Source organism: Adiantum capillus-veneris, chromosome 4, assembly GCF_014529385.1.
Source record: "Adiantum capillus-veneris isolate H3 chromosome 4, ASM1452938v2, whole genome shotgun sequence".
Lineage (NCBI taxonomy): Eukaryota > Viridiplantae > Streptophyta > Polypodiopsida > Polypodiales > Pteridaceae > Adiantum > Adiantum capillus-veneris.
The window spans coordinates 46,619,067-46,643,401 of record NC_140934.1 but is presented as its reverse complement, the minus strand read 5'-3'; the positions used below and the strand labels follow the sequence as shown (position 1 = coordinate 46,643,401).

The 24,335-nt window shown below is 43.8% G+C and overlaps 1 protein-coding gene across 1 annotated transcript in view; it reads left to right on the top strand.

The window, feature by feature from the left end:
* The window catches only part of LOC147459092 (MICOS complex subunit), a 90,427-nt gene extending 76,724 nt beyond the window's left edge, over positions 1 to 13,703 (top strand). The window contains exon 11 of the mRNA XM_086510432.1: positions 12,974 to 13,703. Within this exon, the coding sequence (XP_086366558.1) occupies positions 12,974 to 13,213 (240 nt within the window). The 3' untranslated portion in view covers positions 13,214 to 13,703. The remainder of the gene's footprint in view (positions 1 to 12,973) is intronic.
* The last annotated feature ends 10,632 nt before the right edge of the window (positions 13,704 to 24,335 follow it).

Sequence of the window (24,335 nt, the reverse complement as noted above, 5' to 3'; positions counted from 1 at the left end):
CAGTGGGTCAGGAGGTTAGCACCCACTTTTACATATGGCCAGGAGACAATGGAGGATACAAATGCATACACCTATCTTGGGGTAGTCTTTAGTGGACCGGTGTTTTTATTGAGGAGAGCAGCAAAAACTACATTATTATCAGTACCCAGCATGAGCATTTTCCACCGCATGAACCCTTGTTTGCCAAAGTGCATATGAACCACCTCTTGCACTTAATTTAACAAGATTCTAGGTGCTAATCCTTAATTAAGTACTTAAACTCATGATTAAGACTTAAGAAACTTGAATCAGCATCAGCCCCTTGGCGTTTTGCATCAGCATTCAGCCTTTAGCCTCGTGGCATAGTACCACTTTACTACACCAGATCCTCGCTGGAATTAGCCATCGCCATCAGATTCAGCCAGCGTTTTCAGATTTCAGCCACCAGCGTTTTTGCATAGTCTCGTCGTCGTCGTTGTCGCCAGCACAGTTGTAGATTCAGCCCTAGATCAGTGATCAGTTTTCAGCCAAGCTTCAGCCCTAGCGTTTTTCATTTTCAGCCCTCAGCCTTTGTTGTCATCGTCGTCGTCAAGGACTACAACATCTAGAAGCATTGTACCAAACCTTGTGCGATCTAAAGCAAATACCTCTCTAGCAATAGAGAGGGGGGCCCTTGGAGGGGGGACCCCCTGGGGTCGTCTCTTTTCTCTCTCTCTCTCTCTCTCTCTCTCTCTCTAGCACTGTCATGCACTTTGCACTCACACTTTCCACTCTGTTTTGGTCATTGCACATTCTCTCTCTAAGCAAGGAAGGCTCTCCCTTCCTCTAGAGTAGAAGGAACCTTGAGCACTCATTGTTCACTCATCCTGAGCTTACACCATCATTCACTTCCGGTGCACATCACAACAAAGCATCTAAATGACGCTGCATCCGCTTTGGAGAGTCAGAAGTCAACACAATATTATCAGCATTATGCATATAACAATAGTGGGATCCATGTCCCTGCCAACTGTGCTCCGCTATTTCCATCCTTGTCAATGTAGTTAGCAAACTCATCCACATACATGTCAAATAGTGTAGGAGATAGTGGGCAGCCCTGTTTCACCCCAATAGTGGAGTGAACCAAATCAGAAATTCCCTCTGGAGTGCGTACATGCCCCACTACTGACTTGTATAGAGCCATGATCCCCCAAATCAACTCTTTGGGTACCCCCATCTCCTGCAGTCTGCACATCAATCTAACTTTGGACACTGTATCGAAGGCTTTGCGGAAATCCACAAAGCAACAATAGAGCCGCCTCCCATGTGATCTCCCCTTCTCAATAATGGCTCTGAGTTTTAGGATATGATCAAGAGTAGAGAAACCTCTCCAAAAACCTGCCTGTCCTAGTGGCCTGTACACCCTCTCTCTCTGCCCATCTACTCAATTGCTGCTCAAGGATGGATGCGTACAACCGTGCCAATGTGTGTCCAATCATGATAGTGCGGTAGTTCCCAGGCTCCATAGGCATAGTCACAGGGGACGCCCATTTTTGGGCTTCCCATCCCCACTTTTCCGTCCCCACTTGCCATCCCACCCTCTTTTTTTACACTAAAAATCCATTTGAACCCCGTCCCCCGTCCCCACTCCTTGAGATGCATCCCTTGTGACTATGTCCATAGGATCCCTTGACTTGAAGATAGGTACGATAGTGGACAAACTCCAAGTATCAGGGAGGCCCTCACACATGGCACAATTGAACATCATAATTCATTGCTAGAAGCTTTGCAAGCAGATCTCAGGCATGTACGAAATGCTCTACGACCAGGCCATCGTGATCATATGCCCTCCTGGTCTTCATCTTGTCAATGGCTTTCTTTATCATCTCAGCGGTAAGAAAGCACGTGTGTGTGGGCATGGCTCTGGTGGATCTGGAATAGGTCGCTACCCCGAGACTTGTGTAGAGGGATGATGCATACTAACCCCATACCTGCGTAGAAGTGATGACTAGTGGGGGAGAGTGCTCATGGAAGAGTCTCCATGCCTTGCCTGAATCGTGGCTCAAAAACAACTGATATGAATCATGCTCTAGTCGAGCTAGAAACGCCCTCTTCTTCCATCGTACCAAACGCCGAGAGGCAATCCTTTGAGTAATGACTCCTAGAAGTACCTCCCTCTGGAGTCGGGCTCTGGTCTCTTTGTACTCCTCATCATACCACTCAAAAACAACAAAAAAACACGAGAGAACCGTGAAAAACAGCAAGAAACACTTTTGAAAGCCTAAAAAACAGTGACAAAATTTTAAAAAACAGCGAAAAACATATTTGAAACCCTAAAAAACAGGAACAAACGGTAGCAAAACCCTGAAAACAGCAAAAAACAGTTTTGAAACCTAAAAAACAGCACAAAAGAGTGACGGAACCCTAAAAACAACAAAACAGTGGTGGTGAAACCCTAAATACAGTGAGAGAGAGGTCCAAACCCATGATGTGGGTAGAGAGAGAATGTTTTGTTTGCTTTTGTTGCTGTTGCTTTGTTTCTGTTTCCTTTTATCCTATTCTTGTTGGGGTATTTTGGGGTTTTGTTGTTTTGGCTTTGATGGTTTGTCGTGGCTCGTTGGTTGTTGTTTTGGTTGGGTGTGGGCTCGTTGCTCCTTTGCTCTTTGCTCGTTCTACCCACATTCCACAACCGATTTATGCCTGGTCGTCGTCGTCAAAGCCTCCTACATTGTCTACTTGGAGTTCCCTCCGCAGCTCTGGCCTTCAGGAGCCACCTTCATCAAGTGGACTGCTCTCTATCCTTGGTGAGAGCTCCTTGTCCGATCCAATGCAGTGCTTTGCTACCCACCTCGTGACATCCTCCTGCAGTTTCTTGGTGATGTCAGCTGTCTCTTCACCCTCATCTTCGTCACCGACTCCTCTATCTCTTTTGTTTATCCATTGCCCCCGTCATTAGATCTTACCAATTGGCTGCCCGACGCTGAGCTCTTGCATTGCTCATTGTCACTTTTCACAGTTTTGGTGGTTAAGGTTCTTGATCTATGGTTGTTGATTGGGCTTTTGGTGGAAGTGCCTATCCTTCAGAGATAGCTGTTATCCTCTCTCCAGTTAGCTTGACAGGGCCCTTTTTACTTTCTTCAGGAGAGGTTTTCTTACCTTGGCATTCAATTTTTACTGTTTGGCCATGTGCCAAGTTGTATCTAGATTTTACAATTTTCTGTTTGATACCTTCAAGCCTGCTATGTGAACAGTGATGTACTTGACCTGAGAATCGGCTCCATTTGGGCGTTTTGAGGGATTTTGAAGTAATAGAATCAGCCTCTTTTGAAATGAAATGAGGAGATCTATAGCCATCTCACAGCTGGGGTCCTGGCCTCTCAGTGGAGGAGTGCACCACTTTACTGACTGAGACACTGCATGGTGCAGCATCAGAGGCATACCCACACACTTCGGAGGCGATATTCTGGCAGCATGCCCCATAATAGTTGGTATGATGAGGAGTGCAAAGAGATGAGAGCCCAGCTTCAGAGGGATCTTCTATTAGGAGTCATCACTTACAGACAATCTCGGATTGCTCCCCGACGCCTTGTGCGACGGAAGAAACGAGTTTACTTGGTCAGATGGAGCAAGACTTGTATCAGTTGTTCTTGAGTAGAGACTCAGGAGAGGCATGGCGATTCTTTCATGAGCACTCCTCTCCCCTAGTGATTACTTCTCCTGATGTGTGGCGCCAGTATGCCTCATCGTTATATACGGTTCTTGGACAGGACCCCCTTCCAGATTCTATAGAGCCATGTCCACCCACCAGCACCTTCTTTACCATCTTTACCATTGAGATGGTAAAGAGAGCCATTGACAGGACGAGGACCAGCAGGACATATGATCATGATGGTCTAGTAGCAGAGCACTTTACACATGCTAGAGATATGTTCTTGCAGTGTTGTTCAATCATGCCATGTGTGAGGGGTTACCTGAGACTTGGAGATTGTCTACTATTGTGCCTATCTTCAAAGCAGGTGATCCTACAGAGCCTGGGAATTACCGCACTATTTGTCACGTGACACATCCAACCCTATGTGTCCGTGGACAAGCTACAGCATGACCAGGGTTCAGTTCAGTCAAGTTAGTATAGAATAGGAAGTGATTTGGCACTTTGGTGAGTTTGTTCGCAGACCGTGCATGTCCAGACGCTTAGAGTAGATGCATATCCTTTGGTTGCACACAACATGATCATCAGATTTCCATCAGAACCCATCAGGAGCATTTTTACAGTGCGTAGACCTATTTTCCCTATTTTTGACATTTTTCACTTATTATTTTTAATTGACTTTTGTTGGGAACTAGGTAGGGCAATTTTGCTAATGAAATATATAAGCAAACCAGAGCTAGCACTTTTTGGCAGAAGAGGCAGCAAGAGCACTCGCTCAACAAGCAACTTCTCAGCAGAACCCCCAGATACCCTAGCGTTTTTGCTTCACAGCAGAAAGCTGGCATTTTTGGACCATATCAGCCAGCGTTTTTGCTTTTGCAGATCCCTGGCGACAGCAGACCTGGCAGAAGCCCTAGCTTTAGCAGATTCTCCACAACAAGACCATTTTCAGCCCTAGCGTTTTTACATCTGCAAGACACTTCAGCGTTTTTGCAGATCTTCGCGACCGAATCCCCACAAGCATCAGCGTTTTCAGTTTTCAGCAGTCAGTACTCGCAGTAGAACCCCCAAACCTCGCAAATCTCACCTTCTCGCAGCAGATCTTCGCCGCACGGTCAGATCCCGCGAAGTTTGCAGTTTCAACCCGGAAAACGCAGATTTCAGCATCTGCGTTTTCAGCGCGTCGTCGTCACATCATCGTCATCGACATCGTCACCGACATGGAGTCAGAATTCAGCCCGTCTCGTCGTTGACATCGTCGGCAAGTCCAAAGCATTGTAGAGATTTGTGCAATCAATAGTAGACCGCTCTCGCCATAGATAGTGGGGCCCTTGGAGGAGGGTTTGACAACATTCTGGTGTCGTTTTCTCTTCTCTCTCTATCTCTCAATCTCATGCACCTTCATTCACAGTGTTCACCAAAGAAAGAAGGGCTTGTCCAGCCTCCCCTTGTGCCTCCTTTCACTCATTGAGAGCGGACCGCGCATTTAGCGGCCGGCCAATCGATGTGAGGTGGGAAAAAGCAACCTTGGTGTGAGCGCAAGGCTGCCAAGGGGTACGCCCGCAGAAAGAGCAGAACTCGGGTGAAGAGAAGATCCTTCTCTAACACAGATTGCAAGCGAACGAAGAACCTAATGAAGCGCAAGAACTCAAGAACCCCAAGACCCTCAAGAACCCCAAGAACCAAGACCCCCAAGAACCCAAGTTCCTTGTGAACTTAAGAACCCAGGATCCACAAGAACCCAAGTTTTTCGTGAACTTAAGAACCCAAGACCACAAGAACCCACAAGAATCCACAAGAACCCACGACTTCAGTGGATGGTCATCACTCGAAGCGGAATGGATACTTCGCTTGGAGGTGATGAGCATGAGAGAGGCGAAGAAGAATTTTCCCTACAAGGAGGTTTTTCAGACCCTCCCCCTTCCCTATCTACGCCAAGGATTGCACTAACTCCTATGGAGGAGTTGAAGCAAATGTTTATGGACAGGAAGTTGGAACACGAAGAAAGAAAAGCAGAAAGAGAAGCAGAAAGAAAGGCCTACGAAGAAAGGAGGGCAACCATAGATCGTGAATACGAAAAAAGAGTGGCAGCCATAGATCGTGAGCACGAGCAAGCACGCTTGGAAGCCAAAGAAAGACGAGCAGAATTTGATCGCGAGAACAAAGCACGAAAAGACAAGAGCGACCAACACATGAAAGAGTTCTTGCGACTCTTTTCAATTGTGCAGGCGCCGTTTGAACAGAATCAAGAGAAGGAGACTCTCTCCATCTCTTCTTTTCCAAAGCATGACACACATGATTTGCATGATGATCAAGATGTGATTTCTCACGAGCATGATGATTTGCATGATCAAGATGTGATTTCTCACAAGCATGATGATTTACATGAAGATGATGTGATTGTTCACGAGGATGATGTGTTAGTTGATACTTTTTCTAGTGAAGCTAACCTCATCTCAGATTCAATCAATCACGAAGAACCGATTTTGGCTCTCGAGTCAAGGTCCAAAGAACCCCCACAGGAAGATTTGATCAATCAGGAAGAACCAATCTTGGCTCTCGAGCCTAGGTCCAAAGAACCCCCACAGGAAGTATTATGTGTTTGAATGATTAGTCAGCACGCATTGTTTGAGTGTTGCATTCGTGATCGTTTCCTGTATTTTAGTCAGCATCTTTATGTGATCCCTTTTCCTAGGCATGTCATATTGTACGTTGAGCACGATTCACTCATGAATGAGCACAGATGTATGCGGTTTCTCATGACAAGCTGAAAAGTATGCATTAAGGGAAGTCACATTCCATGTCTCTTCCTTAGCATGATACAGTTTCAGAAAGAGCACAAGGAAGATTGAGCATCAAGCAACAACATTTCCATTGTGTTTGCAACATTTGATTGATTTAGATCAGAAAGAAAAGATTCGATCTCATTGTTTGCATGTGTTTGATGAACGGTTTGGCAATCCGTCTCTATGTTCATTTGCATTGCATGCACAATTTTTTCGAAAGAAGAATTTTTCCAGTCACTTTACGTGGAATGGTATACCGCTCATGTTTTGGTGTTGAAAGTGGTTTCAGGGATTTTCTCTCGGAGATTCTTGAAGAAGGTAGACACAGGACTCTAGACGAAGTTGAAGCATTGAAGAGCCTCAGAAGACTTTGTGTTGCTTTCAGCGCGGCCCAAAGAAGAAGGCATTGCAGACCTTTATGAAGTTCAAGTATCGCACGACCCACGCATCGGAGTCGGCCGGCGAAGAGTCCTTTCCAGCATTCTGGATGTTATTGGCGATCTCTCTCCACGCCATACAGTTCGGTACCAGTACCTCACTTTGAAAAGGAGGGGATGTCACGCGACTCATCCAACCCTCTGTGTCCGTGAACAAGCTACATCATAACCAGGGTTCAGTTCAGTCAAGTCAGTCTAGAATAGGAAGTGATCTGACACTTTTGTGAGTCTGTTTGCAGACCGTGCATGTCCAGACACTTAGAGTAGATGCATATCCTCTGGTTGCACACAACATGATCATCAGATTTCCATCAGGAGCATTTTTACAATGCATAGACCTATTTTCCCTATTTTTACAGTGCATAGACCTATTTTTCCTATTGTTGACATTTTCACTTATTGTTTTTAAGTGACTTTTGTTGGGAACTAGGTAGGGCAATTTCGCTAATGAAATATATAAGCAAACCAGAGCTAGCACTTTCTGGCAGAAGAGGCAGCAGGAGCACTCGCTCAACAGGCAACTTCTCAGCAGAACCCCCAGATGCCCTAGCGTTTTTGCTTCACAGCAGAAAGCTAGCGTTTTTGGACCAGATCAGCCAGCGTTTTTGCTCTTGCGGATCCCTGGCGACAGCAGACTAAGGAGAAGCCCCAGCTTTAGCAGATTCTTCATAGCAAGACCATTTTCAGCCCTACGTTTTTGCATCTGCAAGACACTTCAGCATTTTCAGTTTTCAGCAGTCAGTACTCGCAGTAGAACCCCCAAACCTCGCAGATCTCACCTTCTCGCAGCAGATCCTCGCCACACGGTCAGATCCCTTGAAGTTGCAGTTTCAGCCCGGAAAATGCAGATTTCAGTATTTGCGTTTTCAGCGCGTCATCGTCGCATCGTCATCATCGACATCGTCACCGACATAGAGTCAGAATTCAGCAGATAAAGGTTTATAGATTTCAGCCATTAGTGCTTTCAGATTTCAGCCCGTCTTGTCGTCGTCCTCATCGTTGGCAAGTCCAAAGCAGTGTAGAGATTTGTGCAATCAATAGTAGACCGCTCTCGCCATAGAGAGTGGGGCCCTTGGAGGAGGGTTTGACAACATTCTGGTGTCGTATTCTCTTCTCTCTCTATCTCTCAGTCTCATGCACCTTCATTCACAGTGTTCACCACTTTGTTTGTGTCCATTGCACTCTCTCACTAAAGGAACGGAAGGCTCTCCCTTCCGTAAGTAAAAGGAACCCTTGAGCACAGTTCGGAGCACTCATCTTGAGCAAAGTTCAACATTCACTTCCGCTGCACCTTACACTATTATGGTTGGGCACACATTGGCATGGTTATGCATCCATTCTTGAGTAGCAGTTGAGTAATTGGGCAGAGGGTGAGGGTGTACGAGCAAAGGGACAGGCCGGTTTTAGGAGGGGTTTCTCCACTCTTGATCATATTCTGACACTCAGAGCCATCATTGAGGAGGGCAGGTCACATAGGAGACAGATTTATTGTAGCTTTGTGGATTTCTGCAAAGTATTTGACATGGTACCGAGAGCTCGATTGATGCGTAGACGGCAGGAGATGGGGGTGCCCATAGTGTTGATGTGGGGGATTATGGCTCTATACAGATCAATGATGGGACATGTATGCACTCCGGAGGGGATATCTGATTTAGTTCACTCCACCATTGGGGTGAAACAGGGTTGCCCATTGTCTCCTACTTTATTTGGTATGTATGTTGATGAGGTGTCTGATTACATTGACAGAGAGGGTGATAGAGGTGCCCAACTGGCAGGGACGTGGATCCCATTGTTGTTATATGCTGATGATATTGTCTTGATCTCTGACTCACCAGAGGGTATGCAGCGACAGTTGGATGCATTACACAAATTTGCAGAGGATAGGGGATTGTCTGTAAACCTTGGTAAAACCAAGTTATGGTGTTTAACACCACACCACAATGGATCAAGAGATCAGTACCGACTTTCACATATGGTCAAGAGATTGTAGAGTATACAGATGCATACACTTACCTTGGGATTGTCTTCACTGGGCCGATGTTTTCTTTGGAGAGAGCAGCAAAGACTAGACTGACTAGAGCTTTTGCGGCCTTGGGAGGCTTGGAGAGGATGTGCTCGCAGGTTCAGTTCCAGGAACCACGGACAAAGTTATGGCTCTTTGATACCTTAGTAGCCTTAGCTATGTTGTATGGGGTGCAGACATGGGGACCTTCTGTAGGCCAGGATGGTTGGAGACGTATGGAGAGACCCTTGGTATCTATGATCTCTCGACTGATCAAAGCCAAAGCCTCCGTACTCCACGCTATCATTCGAGCAGCGCTAGGTGCCAATCCTATGGAGATTGAGGCGCTTACCAAATCAGTCTCCTTTCTGCACAGCTTGTGGGATACTAGTAGAGACAGATATGCTAGACTATCTCGTGAGTCTTCCAGACAGTTAGCTCTTTAGGGGGGACACTTCATGTTGTGAGAGAGAGAGAGAGAGAGAGAGAGAGAGAGAGAGAGAGAGAGAGAGAGAGAGAGAGAGATGATGAAATGAAATGTTATATTAACGTCTTCAAAAGGCCAAAATGACCTATGAGACCAAAAGGTTACATGTGGTGAATCTAATACCAGGTCTGGGTACAAAAAGTACAAAGAATTGAAAAGAAAATAGTGGGTAGGGACGGGGTGAAAGCTGATTCAAAGGGAATACAAAGGGATGAGCTGATACAATTGAGCTCTCTGACAGCAGAAGCATTGTGTACATATACATCAGTATCCAAAATGCTATAGAGGTTCAATGTCCTCCAAGGTAAGCACTTTGTCGGCTCCTGTGTCGCGTCAGTATGGTATGGATCCTCTGTCGCAATCTGCGTCGATGTCGAGAGGGCCCCCTCATTCGTGGGCGAAGGGACCGTCCCAACTCTATCGCCCGATCAAGCTGTATGCCTCTGGTGCTGCTATGCTGTGGAGGTTGCTCGAACTCCTCTGTCTGTGATTGAAGAAATCTGTAATCTGCCGCCGTCACTGGATCTCTCTCATTGTGCTCCTCTTCAAGAGGTCTTTTGTGTGTCTGCGAATCTCCAGTTAATTATAATGCGAGGCATCTCTGATCCTGGTATTTCATGACTCTAGAAAGTGGTCCAAAACCCTCTCTGAATAGACAGTGAAAGCAGCCTCGTATCTCATAGTATACTAGGCAGCGACATATGTAATGTAGCTCTGTCTCAGGCTCTATATGACAACTAACAAATCCTAGACTCAACGGGTACTACTCTAAATCTGCATGTCTTGATCTCTAGTTGATGTGAGGATGTGCGTATCTGACCAATTGCATATTGTATTCCGTAGGATAGATGAGTATCCATGTATACTGGTCTGATCACAAAACCATCCTCCCTAAGCTGGAGAAGATGTTCTCTATAGAAAGCCATCTTCGTACCCAACTCATGTGTAGGCTATATCCATGTCCTCTTTGTATCCAATTGAATCATGTCCTGTCTGATGAGCCTGGCAATCTCTGCCTAGTAAGGGAGATGGAGGATGCATCCAAAGAGTACTGAAATGGGGATAGCCGATCCATACCAAAGCCATGTAAATGAAACCAAGATGCCATCTTTGCATACCAACATGATCTATCTCCCTGCAATGCCAGTTGTCGCGAAGACTCTAGTGCTATTCGAGCATATCTGTCTCTAGGGAGAGCCCAGGTGCTATGCATAAATGAAACTCATTGAGTGAGTGCCTCCACTACCAATGGAGGAGCAGCGAGCTCCGCCCTAACAATGTCATGTGGTACTGAGGCCTTGGCCCTAATCATCTGAGAAATCATAGACACCAAGGGCCTCTCCATACATCTCCATCCATCAGTACTGCAAGCTCTGCTATGATGATCAACTGAGGGCCCCATCTCCACTCCGTGTCAAAGAGCCAACGCTTTGTCTGAGGTTCCTAGAACTGAACCTGCGAACATATCCTCTCATGTCTCCCCAATGTTGCATAGGCTTTGGTTAATCTCGTATTTGTTGCACGCCTCAAGGAAATACTGGACCAATGCCCATAAGTGTATGTATCTGCGTACTCCACAGTCTCTCGACCATATGTAAGAGTGGGGGTAGACCTCCTTACCCTCTGCATTGTAGTGTTAAACACCATTACCTTGGTCTTACCAAGGTTCACAGACAATCCATTGTCCTGTGCAAATACATGCAATGTATCCAAATGACGTTGCATCCCCTCTAGAGAGTCTGAGATCAACACAATATCATCAACATATAATAGCAACGGAATCCATGTCCCTGCAAGCTGTGCACCTCGATCACCCTCTGCCTGTACATAATATGAAAACTCATCTACATATATTCCAAAGAGAGTCGGAGATAGGAGACATCCCTGCTTCACCCAATGGTGGAGTGAATCATGCCCTGAGTAGTGCGGACCCACCCTACCATTGTCCTATATAAAGCTAAGATCCAATAGATCAGCTCTGTGGGCATCCCCCATGTCCTGCAATCTGCGTATGAGGCTCGTGGCACTGTATCAAAGGCTTTACGGAAATCCACAAAGCTACAATAAATCCTCCTGCCATGGTGTCTATCCTCCTCAATAATGGCTCTAAGTGTCAAAATTTGGTCAAGAGTGGAGAAACCTCTCCTGAACCCTGCCTGTCCTGCTTCTTGTATGCCCTTTCTCTCTGCCCATCCACTCAACTCATGCTCAAGAATTGATGCATATAACCTAGCCAGAGTGTGACCAACCATGATGGTGTGGTAATTCCCGGGAAGCATAGGATCTCCCGACTTGAAGATAGGCACAATCGTGGACATACTCCAAGTCTCGGGAAAACCCTCATACATGGCTCTATTAAACATCATAGCAAGAGGCTCTGCAAGCATATCTCTAGCATGGATGAAGTGCTCTGCTACAAGACCATCATGATCGTGTGCTCTTCCCGTCTTCATCCTGTCAATGGCTTTCCTTACTCTCTCAGCAATAAAGAAAGTACACATCTCTGGGCATGCCTCTGGAGGGTCAGGCAAAGGTGGCTGCCCTGGTGCTGTATAGAGAGGTGTAGCATATTCTCCCCATGTGCCTGTGGAAGTGATGGCTGGCGGTGGGGAGTGCTTATGGAAAAGCCTCCATGCCCCACTAAAGTCCTGACTAAACAGCTAACAGCTGATACAGATCACGCTCTAACTGAGATAGGTAAGCCCTCTTCTTTCGTCGCACTAGGCAGGGGAAGGTAATCCATGACTGTCTATGTGTAGTAGTACCCATGAGCACGTCTCTCTGTAATATGATCCTCGTCTCTCTACACTCCTCATCATACCAACTATTCCGAGGCATGCTACCAGATCGTCTGCGTGTAGTAGGCTGGCTGTGGGGGTATGCCAGCGTCTCTGTCAGAATCTGGGTGAGCTCATCTAGTGGCCGTCCTGGCTCCTGAGTGCATATCTGCCTGTCTATCTCATCAATGTACACGGGATGTGTCTCCCACGTGAAGGTATACCAAGTATGTGTGGAGACCTCTCCCAATGGAGCTGTGCTGAACTGGAGTAATAGAGTGAAAGACAAGATAGCATGATCGTCTACTACCCCTATCGGCCTAGTTCCCACTATGAAATTCTGAAAGGAAGGAATGAGAGAGAGGTGGACAACTTTGGAAAGATTTGTGTAGGCTTATCACAAGCCATATAGCTACATTTTACTACATGATTAGAGTATCTTTATCCATACGGATGTACTGAGCAGTGACTTAAGTGGTCGTGTGAGCTTTGACCCAACAACAGCCCCACTCAAAAGGATGCATGTTTTTACTTTTTTATGCTACTTTTCTGGCATGTCGTCATCTCCTTAGCTGGTTGGAGTCGCTCCATCTGGCTACAACCGCACCTGCCATGGCAGCATCCACTGCCCACCAAATCACCATTCTATCAATATTTGCTGATGACAGAATCTATTGTAAAACCATCTATTACATATTTTGTACTATCAGGCACATTTTCTATTCTCGTCCTTTGGAGAGAAGGGTGTGCCAATGCATGAAATAGTACACACATAAATGTGTGCATATAGGCTTTGAGGGCTTTGGTGGTGGTTGAGTTGGAAGACAGTTTAGGAGAATGGTTATTTCATAAGTGCTAACATGCTTTTCTCATGCAGGTTAAAGAAAGTGGACAATTTTCTGATGGCGTGGCTGCAGTCATCAGTCAAGTTCAGCGGCGTTTAGCAGATGGAAAGCTTGCAGATGCTGCTGAGTTGTTGGAGAAGGGTGTACAAGGAACAAAAGCAGAAGGGCTTGTGGCAGATTGGATCCAAAGTGCAAGAGAGCGAGCAATCATGGAACAGATGCTCTTGTTGTTGCATGCGCACACAACCGCGTCTGCATCCAGTCTGGCTTAGTTTGTAGGTTTACTTGGAAGTCGTAAGGAGTTCTTTTGGTATGTGGAGGACATGAATGATGTGGTCATCAATTGAAGATGGCGAACTTTTACTGTGTTAACATCAGCTCAATTTCACATACAACCTCGCATAAATTTTGGTGCAATCAACAGAATAAACTTCACTTCCGCAAGATATCTCTTCATACGAATTTTGGTGCTAGCAACACGTTGCAAGCCAGTGTTCAACATCACTTGCTTTAAAAAGGTTGTCAGGTTAGCCAAAAGCCAATTTTATTTGTCCCAGCTTACTCGGCATCATGTATGTTATAAAAGTTACTAGCATGGTTGAGATTGAGAAATTTTGACCTACATGACCTATTTTAAGTCTCTCTCTCTCATGGCGTAGAGTGTCTCTTGTTGTAGTATGTATTTAACCCATCAACTTGCTGGGACCCAACCTGGACATTCCAATTGGAGTGCTAGTTGCCACAAGTGGTGTCTTGCCTTCACTGTCGGTAACGGACTCTCTCTCTCTCTCTCTCTCTCTCTCTCTCTCTCTCTCTCTCATTTGGTAGCAGGATCACTTTCTTCCTTTTTTCTGGATACCTCAAGGACACATGTACACCGTTTTGTCTCAAGTTGGAGTCTGCGTACCACACGCTAGAGTGTTCAGCTTTCTCTCACATCCAACTTGCTTTCCTCACATTTTTAGCCATGACCTAGACCTATGTACTATCCTCTCCCAGCCACTGTGTGTCCTAGTACACCCCACACACATTCATCCACAATCTTCGACATAGCTACAACACAGTGAAGACTTGATTCTTCTGGCATCTCGATGACACCTATACATGTTTTTTCCTCACAGGCCAGTTCTCTTTAGCCTCTAACAGGACTGACATAATCTTTTTTTCTTGTTAACATAATCTTTCCTTATGAAGTAATGATGTGTGACTATTTAATATTTGGTCCAATGACAATTCCAGTTACTACCTTTATTTGTGCATGCGGTGTACTACATTGGCTGATTTAAGTCCTGTATGCGCTAGTCTGTTGATACGCCAATTGATTGAAGACAAGCAGCATAATAACGCAATCTCTTTGGGCTAGGCCATGCTCATTCAATCACCATGGGAGTCGGTTGCGCTCAGAATGTTAAGTATTCAAACAAAATAGTTGTGCGAGTGACAAAGGGAAATCCGTCTTTAAAACAATCAGGGGGCAAATCTTGTTAAGAATCAAGGTTGGTAATCATTCTTCTCCGTGGGTGACTTATAGGCTAATACTAAAACCATGTCAATTAGCTATGTTATGGATGTGCTTAAAAATCAAATATGTAGTCACCATTGTTTTAAGCGCATACTAAAGGTCTTGCATAATGTGTCCATAGGCAAATGAGCTATATGTCTATTAAACATGACCTTTTGTTTTTCTCTCTTCTTTAAGATATGGTGCACCTTACCAAGTATCCTTATCATTCAGTCATCAAGATTAAAGGATTTTGGATGATCTAACTCTTTATCTATCCCAGGGAGGTAAATAAATTGGCGAGTTAAATAAGCCCTAGTAAAGAAACCTCAAAGGTCATGCATCTTCTAGTAGTGGACATGTGTCCCTAAAGTGGTGCTTCAAAGTATTAAAAAGTAAAGGAAATCAATTCATTTTTGGTCTTCAGTAGGCCTACTCTTGGGAGGTGCCCAAAAAGCTACCAATACTTCAAAATGCAAAACTACAACCAGGCTAGGTCAATTTAGACCTAGAATATGGGCTCAAAATTGCTGTACATGCGTCCTTAACCTCCACAAATCTAGCCCAGAGGTATAGTTATAAAAAATGCCGAGTTCCACTCTTTTTCATTGCAATGTTGGATCCTTCAATACATTTGACAAAAAAATTGGCATTTCATCGGTTTAAAAATAGCAAATTATTGGAGTCTTTGAGGACTCATTCGTAGAAAAAAAATTCACACCCAGATTGAGAATACGATGGATCTATGTTTAAAAGATCTTAATAAGTTGCTACTTTTTAAGACACGTGTCCCATTAATGAATTGGTATCAAATGCACATTACCCATTACATCATGTTTAAATTTTTCTATTTATTGCATCTATTTGCATAAGTTGGATTTTAAGACAGTGCAACATTTTAGTGGCATAGATATGTTTTGGATAATTTCTTCTCATGCATCACAAGCAGAACAAAGGATATTTTTGTGCACAAAATGTTTCATTTCTTTACAAATTGACAAACAAAAGAAAGAGATAACAATCTTGTGTCCAATCAGGTCTTAGATATACAAATTTTAGATCGTTTTTCATTTGCAAGAGCGTGTTAGCACATGGCTGATACGAGTAGTTTGCTCTTGTACAGAGCATGCATGGAACCACCCAAATGCTCTTAAAGCCGTTAACTATGCCAGCTTTGTTTTAATTGCACTAGCCATCATAAGTTCTTCCTTTATCTTGATGTTTTCCTTTAGTCAATTTAAACAATTCCATTATATTGATGGTCACATCTTTCGGTTTGAAGCTTGCTAATCTCCATTGGCTCAGGTGTATCATGACTATTCTTGTTTTTTTGTTTTTGAAAATTGAAATTGGCAACATTGTTTCACATGCTAGAGTAGGGCTATTTTGTGGCAACAACACAGCTTGTGATTGTTGGGGTTCAAGCCAATAGATCGGACACCCACTGAGTTACTAACCAAACTTATTCATCGATAATACAAAAAATAAAGAGCTATGAGACATCTTTATCCTCACTCTGAACTCCACCAAAATTGTGCGCTTTTGCTTCTCCCCCTTCTAGGCACGCACGCATTCGTGCACCTTCACAAGTGGTATCAGAGCTGAAGGTTGAAGAGAGAAAAGGTTCACAAGTCCTACAGGGCATGGTTTTGTGAAGTTCATAAGTTGAGGTGTTCTTTAATTAGTGCCATCTAAAGTTACCAAGTAGCGTTGTTATTTTTGCAAAGGGCAACCCATCAAAGGGTAGCGCTAGTAGCAAGCAGTCGTTAGTGCTATTGACTTTTGAAAGGCAACATTGGTGTGTGAGCTCTGAGGAAAGCAGTAGCGCTGCCTCATCACTATATCACACGGGCATGCTCAAATGGGATCAATGGTGGAGGAGGAAAACGCGGGGCGCGCCAATCATGGACCGTCAGATTCGGCATTTGCCTCGAATTTACTAATCTGCCTGAATTTACAAATTTGCCCCGAATTTACTAATCGGCCCACATTTACAATATGACATACTCGAATCACCTATATTTCAACGAACGCATGCGGGTGTAGTGGTTAGTGCTCATGGCTCGCAGTGGGGAGGTCGTGGGTTCAAGACATGGGTGCGGAGCGCCTCGAACTTGCAAGCCTACCCGAATTTACTTTTCTCCCCGAATTTACCAAATGTCCCGAATTTACAAATGTGCATCTGGCGGTCAGAATCACCTCAACCGTAGATCCCATTTGAAGCCGCCCGTGCGAGATAGTGTGGAGGGTAGCGCTGGTTAGTTTTTTACACTAGCGCTTCAAACTTGGCAAGGGCATGTGTGTACTCATACACATACACAATTTCGACCGACGGCAGATTGAGAAGAGAGAGGGATAGTACGACACACACACACACATCCTTGGCGAGAGAGCAAACAAGGCATTGATTTCCTTACTTCCCGGCATCGGCTCTCAGCTCCACTTGAGGCATCGGTGATTTCTATCCTCGGCATCGGACACACATAGACACTCCAATTCTGGACTTTGGCTTTCTTGGCATTCGACATTGGCGACACACTTCTGTCCGGTGGTGAAAGTCGACATCAACAACTAATATCAACATCCATGGGTAAGGTGCCTCCTTCATAGAGGAGTGACACCCGGCATTGGTATCGACTTCGGCGACATCGACTATAGATTTTGACACTCTGGCATTGTAGAGAGTAAGACAGGGATAATTTGTCGACAAGGAGAGGCAAGTTGCAGATTGCCGTTATAGTAGCAGTTTTATTCACTTCCAAGAGCTTTTTTTTTGGATTGCAATATGCGTTCTTTGCCTTGATGTGTGTTCTTTGTGGCTTCAGGGACTGCTTTTCTCTGATTGTGTATGCATAGCCATTGATGGCTTCTCTGAGATAGCTCTTTGATACACATTTATACACAAAGGGACATTCAGGTTCTCTTGACACAAAAAATCTGTGAACATTTTTTGACAGTTTACAGGCATTTGGTTCGGATGGGAGTTTTGTGCGTATGGATTATGTGTACGTTGCCATAGTTTGTGTATTGTGAGCTCTGTTATGAGCATTTTACTCCTACATGGAGTTGAGTTTTATGATCTTTGTGTGCACACTTGGTGGTGCCCGCGTTCGAGCACATACACTGCACTTTACAGTGATTTCACTACATATGTATGTTGTGTTGTGGATATTGCCTCTGTACACCGTTGTGGACCTGATTTTGGCTTATTTTGGCAATCTCGACCATTTCTGAAACTCAGTTCGAAAGAACTTTTCTAAGACTATGGCTAGTCGTGTCTGCATAGCTTTTTGTGCAACAAAACACTGAGGACCGAGTTCCCCAGTGTGAGGTGGATTATGTTGGAGATCCTTACTTGTGGACTTACCATAGGATATGTATAGAAGGATATAGGTGCTTTGAAGTCAAGTTGCCAATCTTTCACCGCGATAGTTCTTTTGAGCATTATATGCCACTTGATGCTTGTTAGCACTCTTTTACAATTTATGCATTGTTTTTGCGGAGTTTTATAAGAGATTTTGTTATCTATATTGAGGAGACTATCAAAATTTACATAATTTTTTTATCATAAATTCTTAGTCTCACTCTTTTGCATTTTCTCTTATTAGTTATGGTTGGATCTTATGAGAACAAAAAGTACAATATCAAGAAGTTTGATGGCACAAACTTCACAATATGGAAGCAACATATGCTTGATGTTTTGGTCATGTTTGGTTTGTTGGCCTGTGTCCGGCTGACCGTCACTAACTCGCTTACAATTTCTTTTATCCAACTGTATAGATAATACATTACGAGCCTATACACACTATCTCAACATTGTGTGTGCTGTGTAGGAGGGCAAGGCTCACCCTCACCTGTGTCTGCGTACTCTCTTCTCTCTCGTACTCTCTCTTCCTGCTCTTGCACTCGATCAAACAATTGGTATCAAAGCTTTGGCTTTGTGACAAATGGAGTGCTATAAAGAGTGAGCTTTTGGTTATGGTGAGCTAGTTTTCGATGGAAGCTTGAGATTGATGAGAAACCACCAGATTTGTGCTCATGCATAAGGTGTTTGTGAGAATCTTGCCCAAGCTTGAGGTGCTTCTCATGCTTGAATGACTAAGGTTCTTGAAGTGTTCAATTCAAGCATGATCTCTCAAGAGGCATAAATGATTTTTATGTTTAAATGACTAAGGTGCTTGCAATGTTCAATTCAAACATGATATCTTAAGAAGCATAAAAGACACATGTCAAGATCCTCTTCATGTGGCCCTCATGATGTGCTTGAATCCTATTGGATAGGGTTTAAAGGGATCCAATGAGAATTCAAATGCATAAAAATAAATAATTAAGTTTTTTCTCTCAAAGAGGAAAAAGAGGACACATGTCCAAATGATATAATTAAATAATACAGAGAGAGAGAGAGAGAGAGAGAGAGAGAGAGAGAGAGAGAGAGAGAGAGAGAGAGAGAGAGAGAGAGAGGTGGAACAAGCATGACAGGGGGTATATCCCCTGCCCCCCCCCCCCCCCCCCCCCACACACACACACACTCATTGTGTGAAGTGCAAAGTGCAAGAGCTCCATCTCCTTCTCCAAGCTTGTTGAGAAGTTGAGAGCCTACACCAACACTCTTGGCTATGAAATGCAAATCCAACCAAGAGCCATGCTTTAATGCTTAAGCTTGCCATCTTCTTCATCTTCATTACTATGCTAAGCAAGAAGAGTGATGATAAGTGAGGAACTATTTCTTTCTCCTATGAATGATTCTTCTTCCTCTTCCCTACCCTCATTCCTCGCTAGCTTTCTCTACCTTCAAAGGTATTTGAGGCTTTGGGACTGAGGCTTGGGATAATTAATGCTTTTTGCAAAAGTTTATGTTATGCTCGTGATGCATGAAGCTTTCCATCTCCATTGCATCACCTAGGTAACAAGGAACACAAAGATTATATTGTACCAAGTCTATGTTGATGCGAGAATCTATAATACAAACATCTTTTGGAGGGGGGGATCAACTCCAAGTAAATCCGGTCCTCAACTATTGTCATGTTCTCTAATACTCTCTCTTGCAAAAGTATTGTTCATGCCAAGTTAATTAAGTACTATGTTTATGTTGCTATCATCAATTAAGTTTACCCTCTATATTCTCAAAGTAGTCCCACAAAAATGCTCACTCTAATTCTCTTAATTCTGTTATTCTCAAAGTTCATAGGTCATTTTCATTACATTGGTATCAGAGCATTTGGTTTCTCTTTTCTTGCTTAAGAAGAGAGGTCCTTAAGTAGCCTATTAATGATTGATTTTGTTAATTATATTAGGGTAAGTGAAACTGGGATCTATTATCGGTTTTGTTGAGCCCACTATGTGGGATATGGTGCACACCTCAAGAGCTTTGGCCTTAATAATGGGGTCTTTTTAGACTTGCGTATGGCTTTACCGATATTGAGCTATAAGAAGTCTGAAAGGAGCTATCTCTCGGCAATTCTGCTATGTCAGACCCACTCCACTACTCTCTATAATTAACCAATTTGAGCCGTGGGCGTAGATACTTAAGTGCTCATTTTCAAAGGCTAAGAGGAATAGCAACTAAGGTTTTGAATTGCCAAAGAATACACTAAGTAAACGCATAAGTATAATTAGCATGGCTGACAATAAACAAGAGAGTAGAATGAACATTGATAACTTTGATTTTGCACATGAAGGTGCTAATGATGATGTCCCCATGTTTGTCAATTATTTTGTTACTATGTTGCAACAAGCTATAGGCAACCCTACTTTGCAAGCCGAAGTTACTCAATAGCTTCGTGCTTATGGGATTTCCCTTCTTCTCCAAGAGGAGAGAGAGTTTAGGAGGCCTCTTGATGAGACCCCCAAAAGAAGACTCTCTCCCATACGAGAGCAGGGATCCAAAGAACAAGAAAATAATGAATTCCTAAGTTCCTCTGAAGATGTGGCTCCATGAAGACGGCGGTCTTGATGATCACCAACTCCTCCCAAGGGGAAACGATCAACTCACAGTCCTTCTCCTCGTCACTCCAAAAGGGAAGAGAGAAAACAAAGGAAGAAACCCTCTTCTGCTTCTTCTTCACCTTCCTCCTCTTTCGACGAAAGCTATGGCTATTATCCTAGGGAATACAAGGGGGAGGACATCACAAATTATACCCTGCATGGCGAAGGTCACAAAAGCTCAAGAAATTCAAAGAGGGAGGAAATAGTATCTCTTTTCTCACCTACAAAGTATGACATTCATCCAACAATTGGATGTGGCCTTTGGAGACGAGGGATTCACGGAGTCCTTCAAGCTATACCATGTAGCTATGCACTTCCAAAAATCGGCTCATTAATGGTGGGCTAGCCTTCGTGGCAACGACGAAGCCCCAAAGATATGGAAAACTCTACGAGTTTCCATCAAGAAGCAATTCCTTGCAAGCGATGCAAGGGACAAAGTACTTACCAAATGGTGCTGTTTGAAGCTTCTCTCCCATGAGTCTATTTACAAATACGTGGACAAGTTTTGGGATTTACATCTCAAGGCTATTATCTTCCAAAAGATAGACTTCGCCGAGTTAAAGTAACAATTTTGTGCGGGATTACTTGAATAAATGGCCAAATGTGTCAACTCCCAACGGCCTGGTTCTATCACCGAAGTAATCCACCACACCATGGTTGCTTCCCGCATCAATTTCCAAGAAGGGTCTAGATGGAATGTCAAGCCCATGGAAAACAAAGACAAAAGTGATGCAAAGGAAAAAAATAAATGTCCAAACTTCTTCCCAAGGCAATCCGAATAACAACAACAACAACAATCATTCCAAAGAGAAGGAAGTTTACAAAGGTAAAAACAAACTCTCTCCTGAAGAGCTTGAAGCTTTTCACAAGGACCATAAGTGTTTTAAGCGTGGGAGCAAGAACATGGTTATCGTTCTTGCGCTAAAAGAAATGTACACAATGACACTCCTAGAGCTTCCATGGTCGAAGCTCTAAAAGAGGGTACTCATTGCAAAGGATCACCTCTCTCCTATGATTGGGGAAAGGTAAGCGAACATGATGCCTTCATCTTGTTTGACCCTGGCTCTACTCACAACTTCATATCAACAGAGTTGGCTACCAAGTTGGGCATTCAAGCTTTTGAGATGGGAGATACTACACAGGTTTCAAGGGATAGCAAGCCTCTGTTACTCCCTTGATTGGGAAGTTGAGGCTTCATGTCCAAATCTATGTCGACAAAGAAGACTTTTTCATCTCTTCTCTTGCAACATGAGGATGCTATCCTAGGGGCACCATGGTTCAACCGCATGGCTGCCAACATGAAGTTCCCTGAAAGGCGAATCTACTTCACCTACTGGGGAAAGAGCATGTATGTAGATGCTAATGAGTCTGGTCTAACTATACCACTTGTAAATTCACCGGCTTTTGATAAGTCAATGAAAAGCTCGATTTATGTGTACATCGTTTTTGTCAAAGAATCCACCAATGACGCTAATGATTTATCAAATGAAAATGGTAGGAATCAAGAAGAGTTAGACTTGTATACTTTTTTTAAATGAATTCCAAGATGTTTTTATCGATGATATCCCTATGGACTTACCTCCAAAACGAGGGGATGATGACTATCGAATTGAGCTCCTACCAGGAAGCTCATTGACTAACAAGCCTCCTTATCGAGTTTCCCAAGCTCAACAAGAGGAGATCATGAGACAAGTACTAGAATTGATAGACAAAGGGATGGTGAGGCCTAGCTTCTCTCCCTACAAGGCTCTACCTACTTCAGTAGGATTGACCTTAAAAGTGGCTATCATCAAATAAGGATAGTGTATGAAGATATCCTAAAGACCGCATTTCGTACAACGTTTGGTCTTTATGAATATCTAGTCATGCCCTTTGGATTGACCAATGCACCAGCCACATTCAATTGTTTGATGGAGAAAATATTTAGACCCTATCGCAAGTTCACTGGAGTGTTCTTTGATGATATCATCATCTACTCCAAGTCCTTGGAGGAACACAAACAACATCTCCAAGTAATTTTTCAAGCATTGAGGGAGAACAAGCTTTTTCTCAACGAAAAGAAAAACAAATTTTTCCTTCAAGAGATTCAATATTTAGGTCATATTATCTGGTATTCGTATGGATCCATCAAAACTAGAGGTAATAAAAGCATGGCTTAATCCAAGCAATCTACATGAGCTAAGAAGCTTTATTGGTATGTGTGCATACTATAGACGCTTCATAGCAAAATTTTCTCAAATAGTAGGACCATTACATGACTTAACAAAGAAGAATGTTAAGTATTCATGGATTGCTAAGGAGCAAAATTCTTTTGACAAGCTTTAAAGAGAAGCTTACCTCTCAACCAGTCCTCAACTTCCGGATCTCTCAAAGCCATTTGAGGTCCAAGGTGATGCTTGTGGTGATTGCCTTGGAACAGTCTTGCTTCAAGAAGGGGTGGAATCGGCCCTGGTTGCGTGGTTTTGCCTTCCTCCTCTATTGAAGTCCTACCTTCTTGGATGAGGATAGTAGTACATGCCATGGCCGTTCTCTCCAGAGTTGTAACAATGGTAGTCTTGATTCTATCTTTGCTGCCCTCTTCTTTGCTCTGGGTTTCTGATAAGTGCATGCACTTGTGGCACCAGATGTATTGAAAGATTCTCTAGCTGGCTGGTTATTCGGTTGAGCAGGTCCTGTTGATCTTTCGCCGGTTCTTGTGGCTATTTCCTCTAGACGGCTGTTGCAAGTGCGGCTAGGTGTGGTCGAGCCCTTCCAGGTTTCTTTTTCCTCGATAATTATGGCTTGTAGACACAACTTCTTATCTTTAAGACGGGCTACTTCAATTGCTACCTCATATGTAGCAGGAAACCTTCCCTTCACCTTCTCATTAAGAATTGGCCATAAACCAGCCACAAACCGGTCTTTCTTTAAGAAATCGGGTGCCCCTTCACCCTCTCTCAGCAATGCAACCCATTGTCCCCATAGATCCACAAACTTTGATTCCTATGCTGCATACTCATCCATACTTCCTTGCTTCAACTCCATCAGCAATTGCCATAGCTTCTTGGATGTGGTGCCTTCTCCAAAACTCCTTAGGAATGCTGTTCGTAGAAAATCCCATCTCTCCTTGGTGGCTGGCACCAAGGCATTGTACCATGATCTTGCTTCAACTTTCCTTAACAACGAAAAAATGCGTAAACGTGAAGCATCGTCATTCCTTCCAGAGACAACACATGCTATTTCAAAATTATCCAGGAAATATGAAGCATCTTTTCCCACTTTTCCCGTGAAGGTTGGAAAATAAACATTTGCCATTGCAAAAAAACCAAGATTTCTTTCAAACCTTTTTTTTTCTTAAACACAAATGACTTAGCGGCTTATAGCGGCTTTCTTACAAGGCTGGGTGGATAGATTAAAACATGATGAAAATGGAAACATTGAAGGAGTGATGGTAATCTAATACGGGGAGGATAATGGGGTTTGGGGAGCTAAGTATCTCTCCTAGCACCGCAGCACCAAACAGATACACAATCTTCTGTTGATAAAAGATTTTCTTATCTACATATATATTTACGTGCATGTGTTGCAGAAACCTAAACAAAAAAGTGGTTGGTTCGTTATCCATGATGCACAGAGTCTAGAGTACTTACTTACACCCTTACCGTGCCGGTGTTGACAAGTCGGCACATCCACAGGAGGTCATAACCCTTCATAGGCTCCACCTTCCTTTCATTGCTTAGCACGTATGAAGTGATGGTGATGCGTTTGATCACTCCTAGCCTTTTAGCTAGCAGCAGTTGCAAGTAATTACCGTAGTTGGCTCGTTGCATGAACTCCACACCATTTGACTATAGCTTGTCTCTGGCCCACTAGGTTTCACACGTGGTAGACAGTTTCTTCATGATGAGCTGTTGTACGGGGAGAGGAGA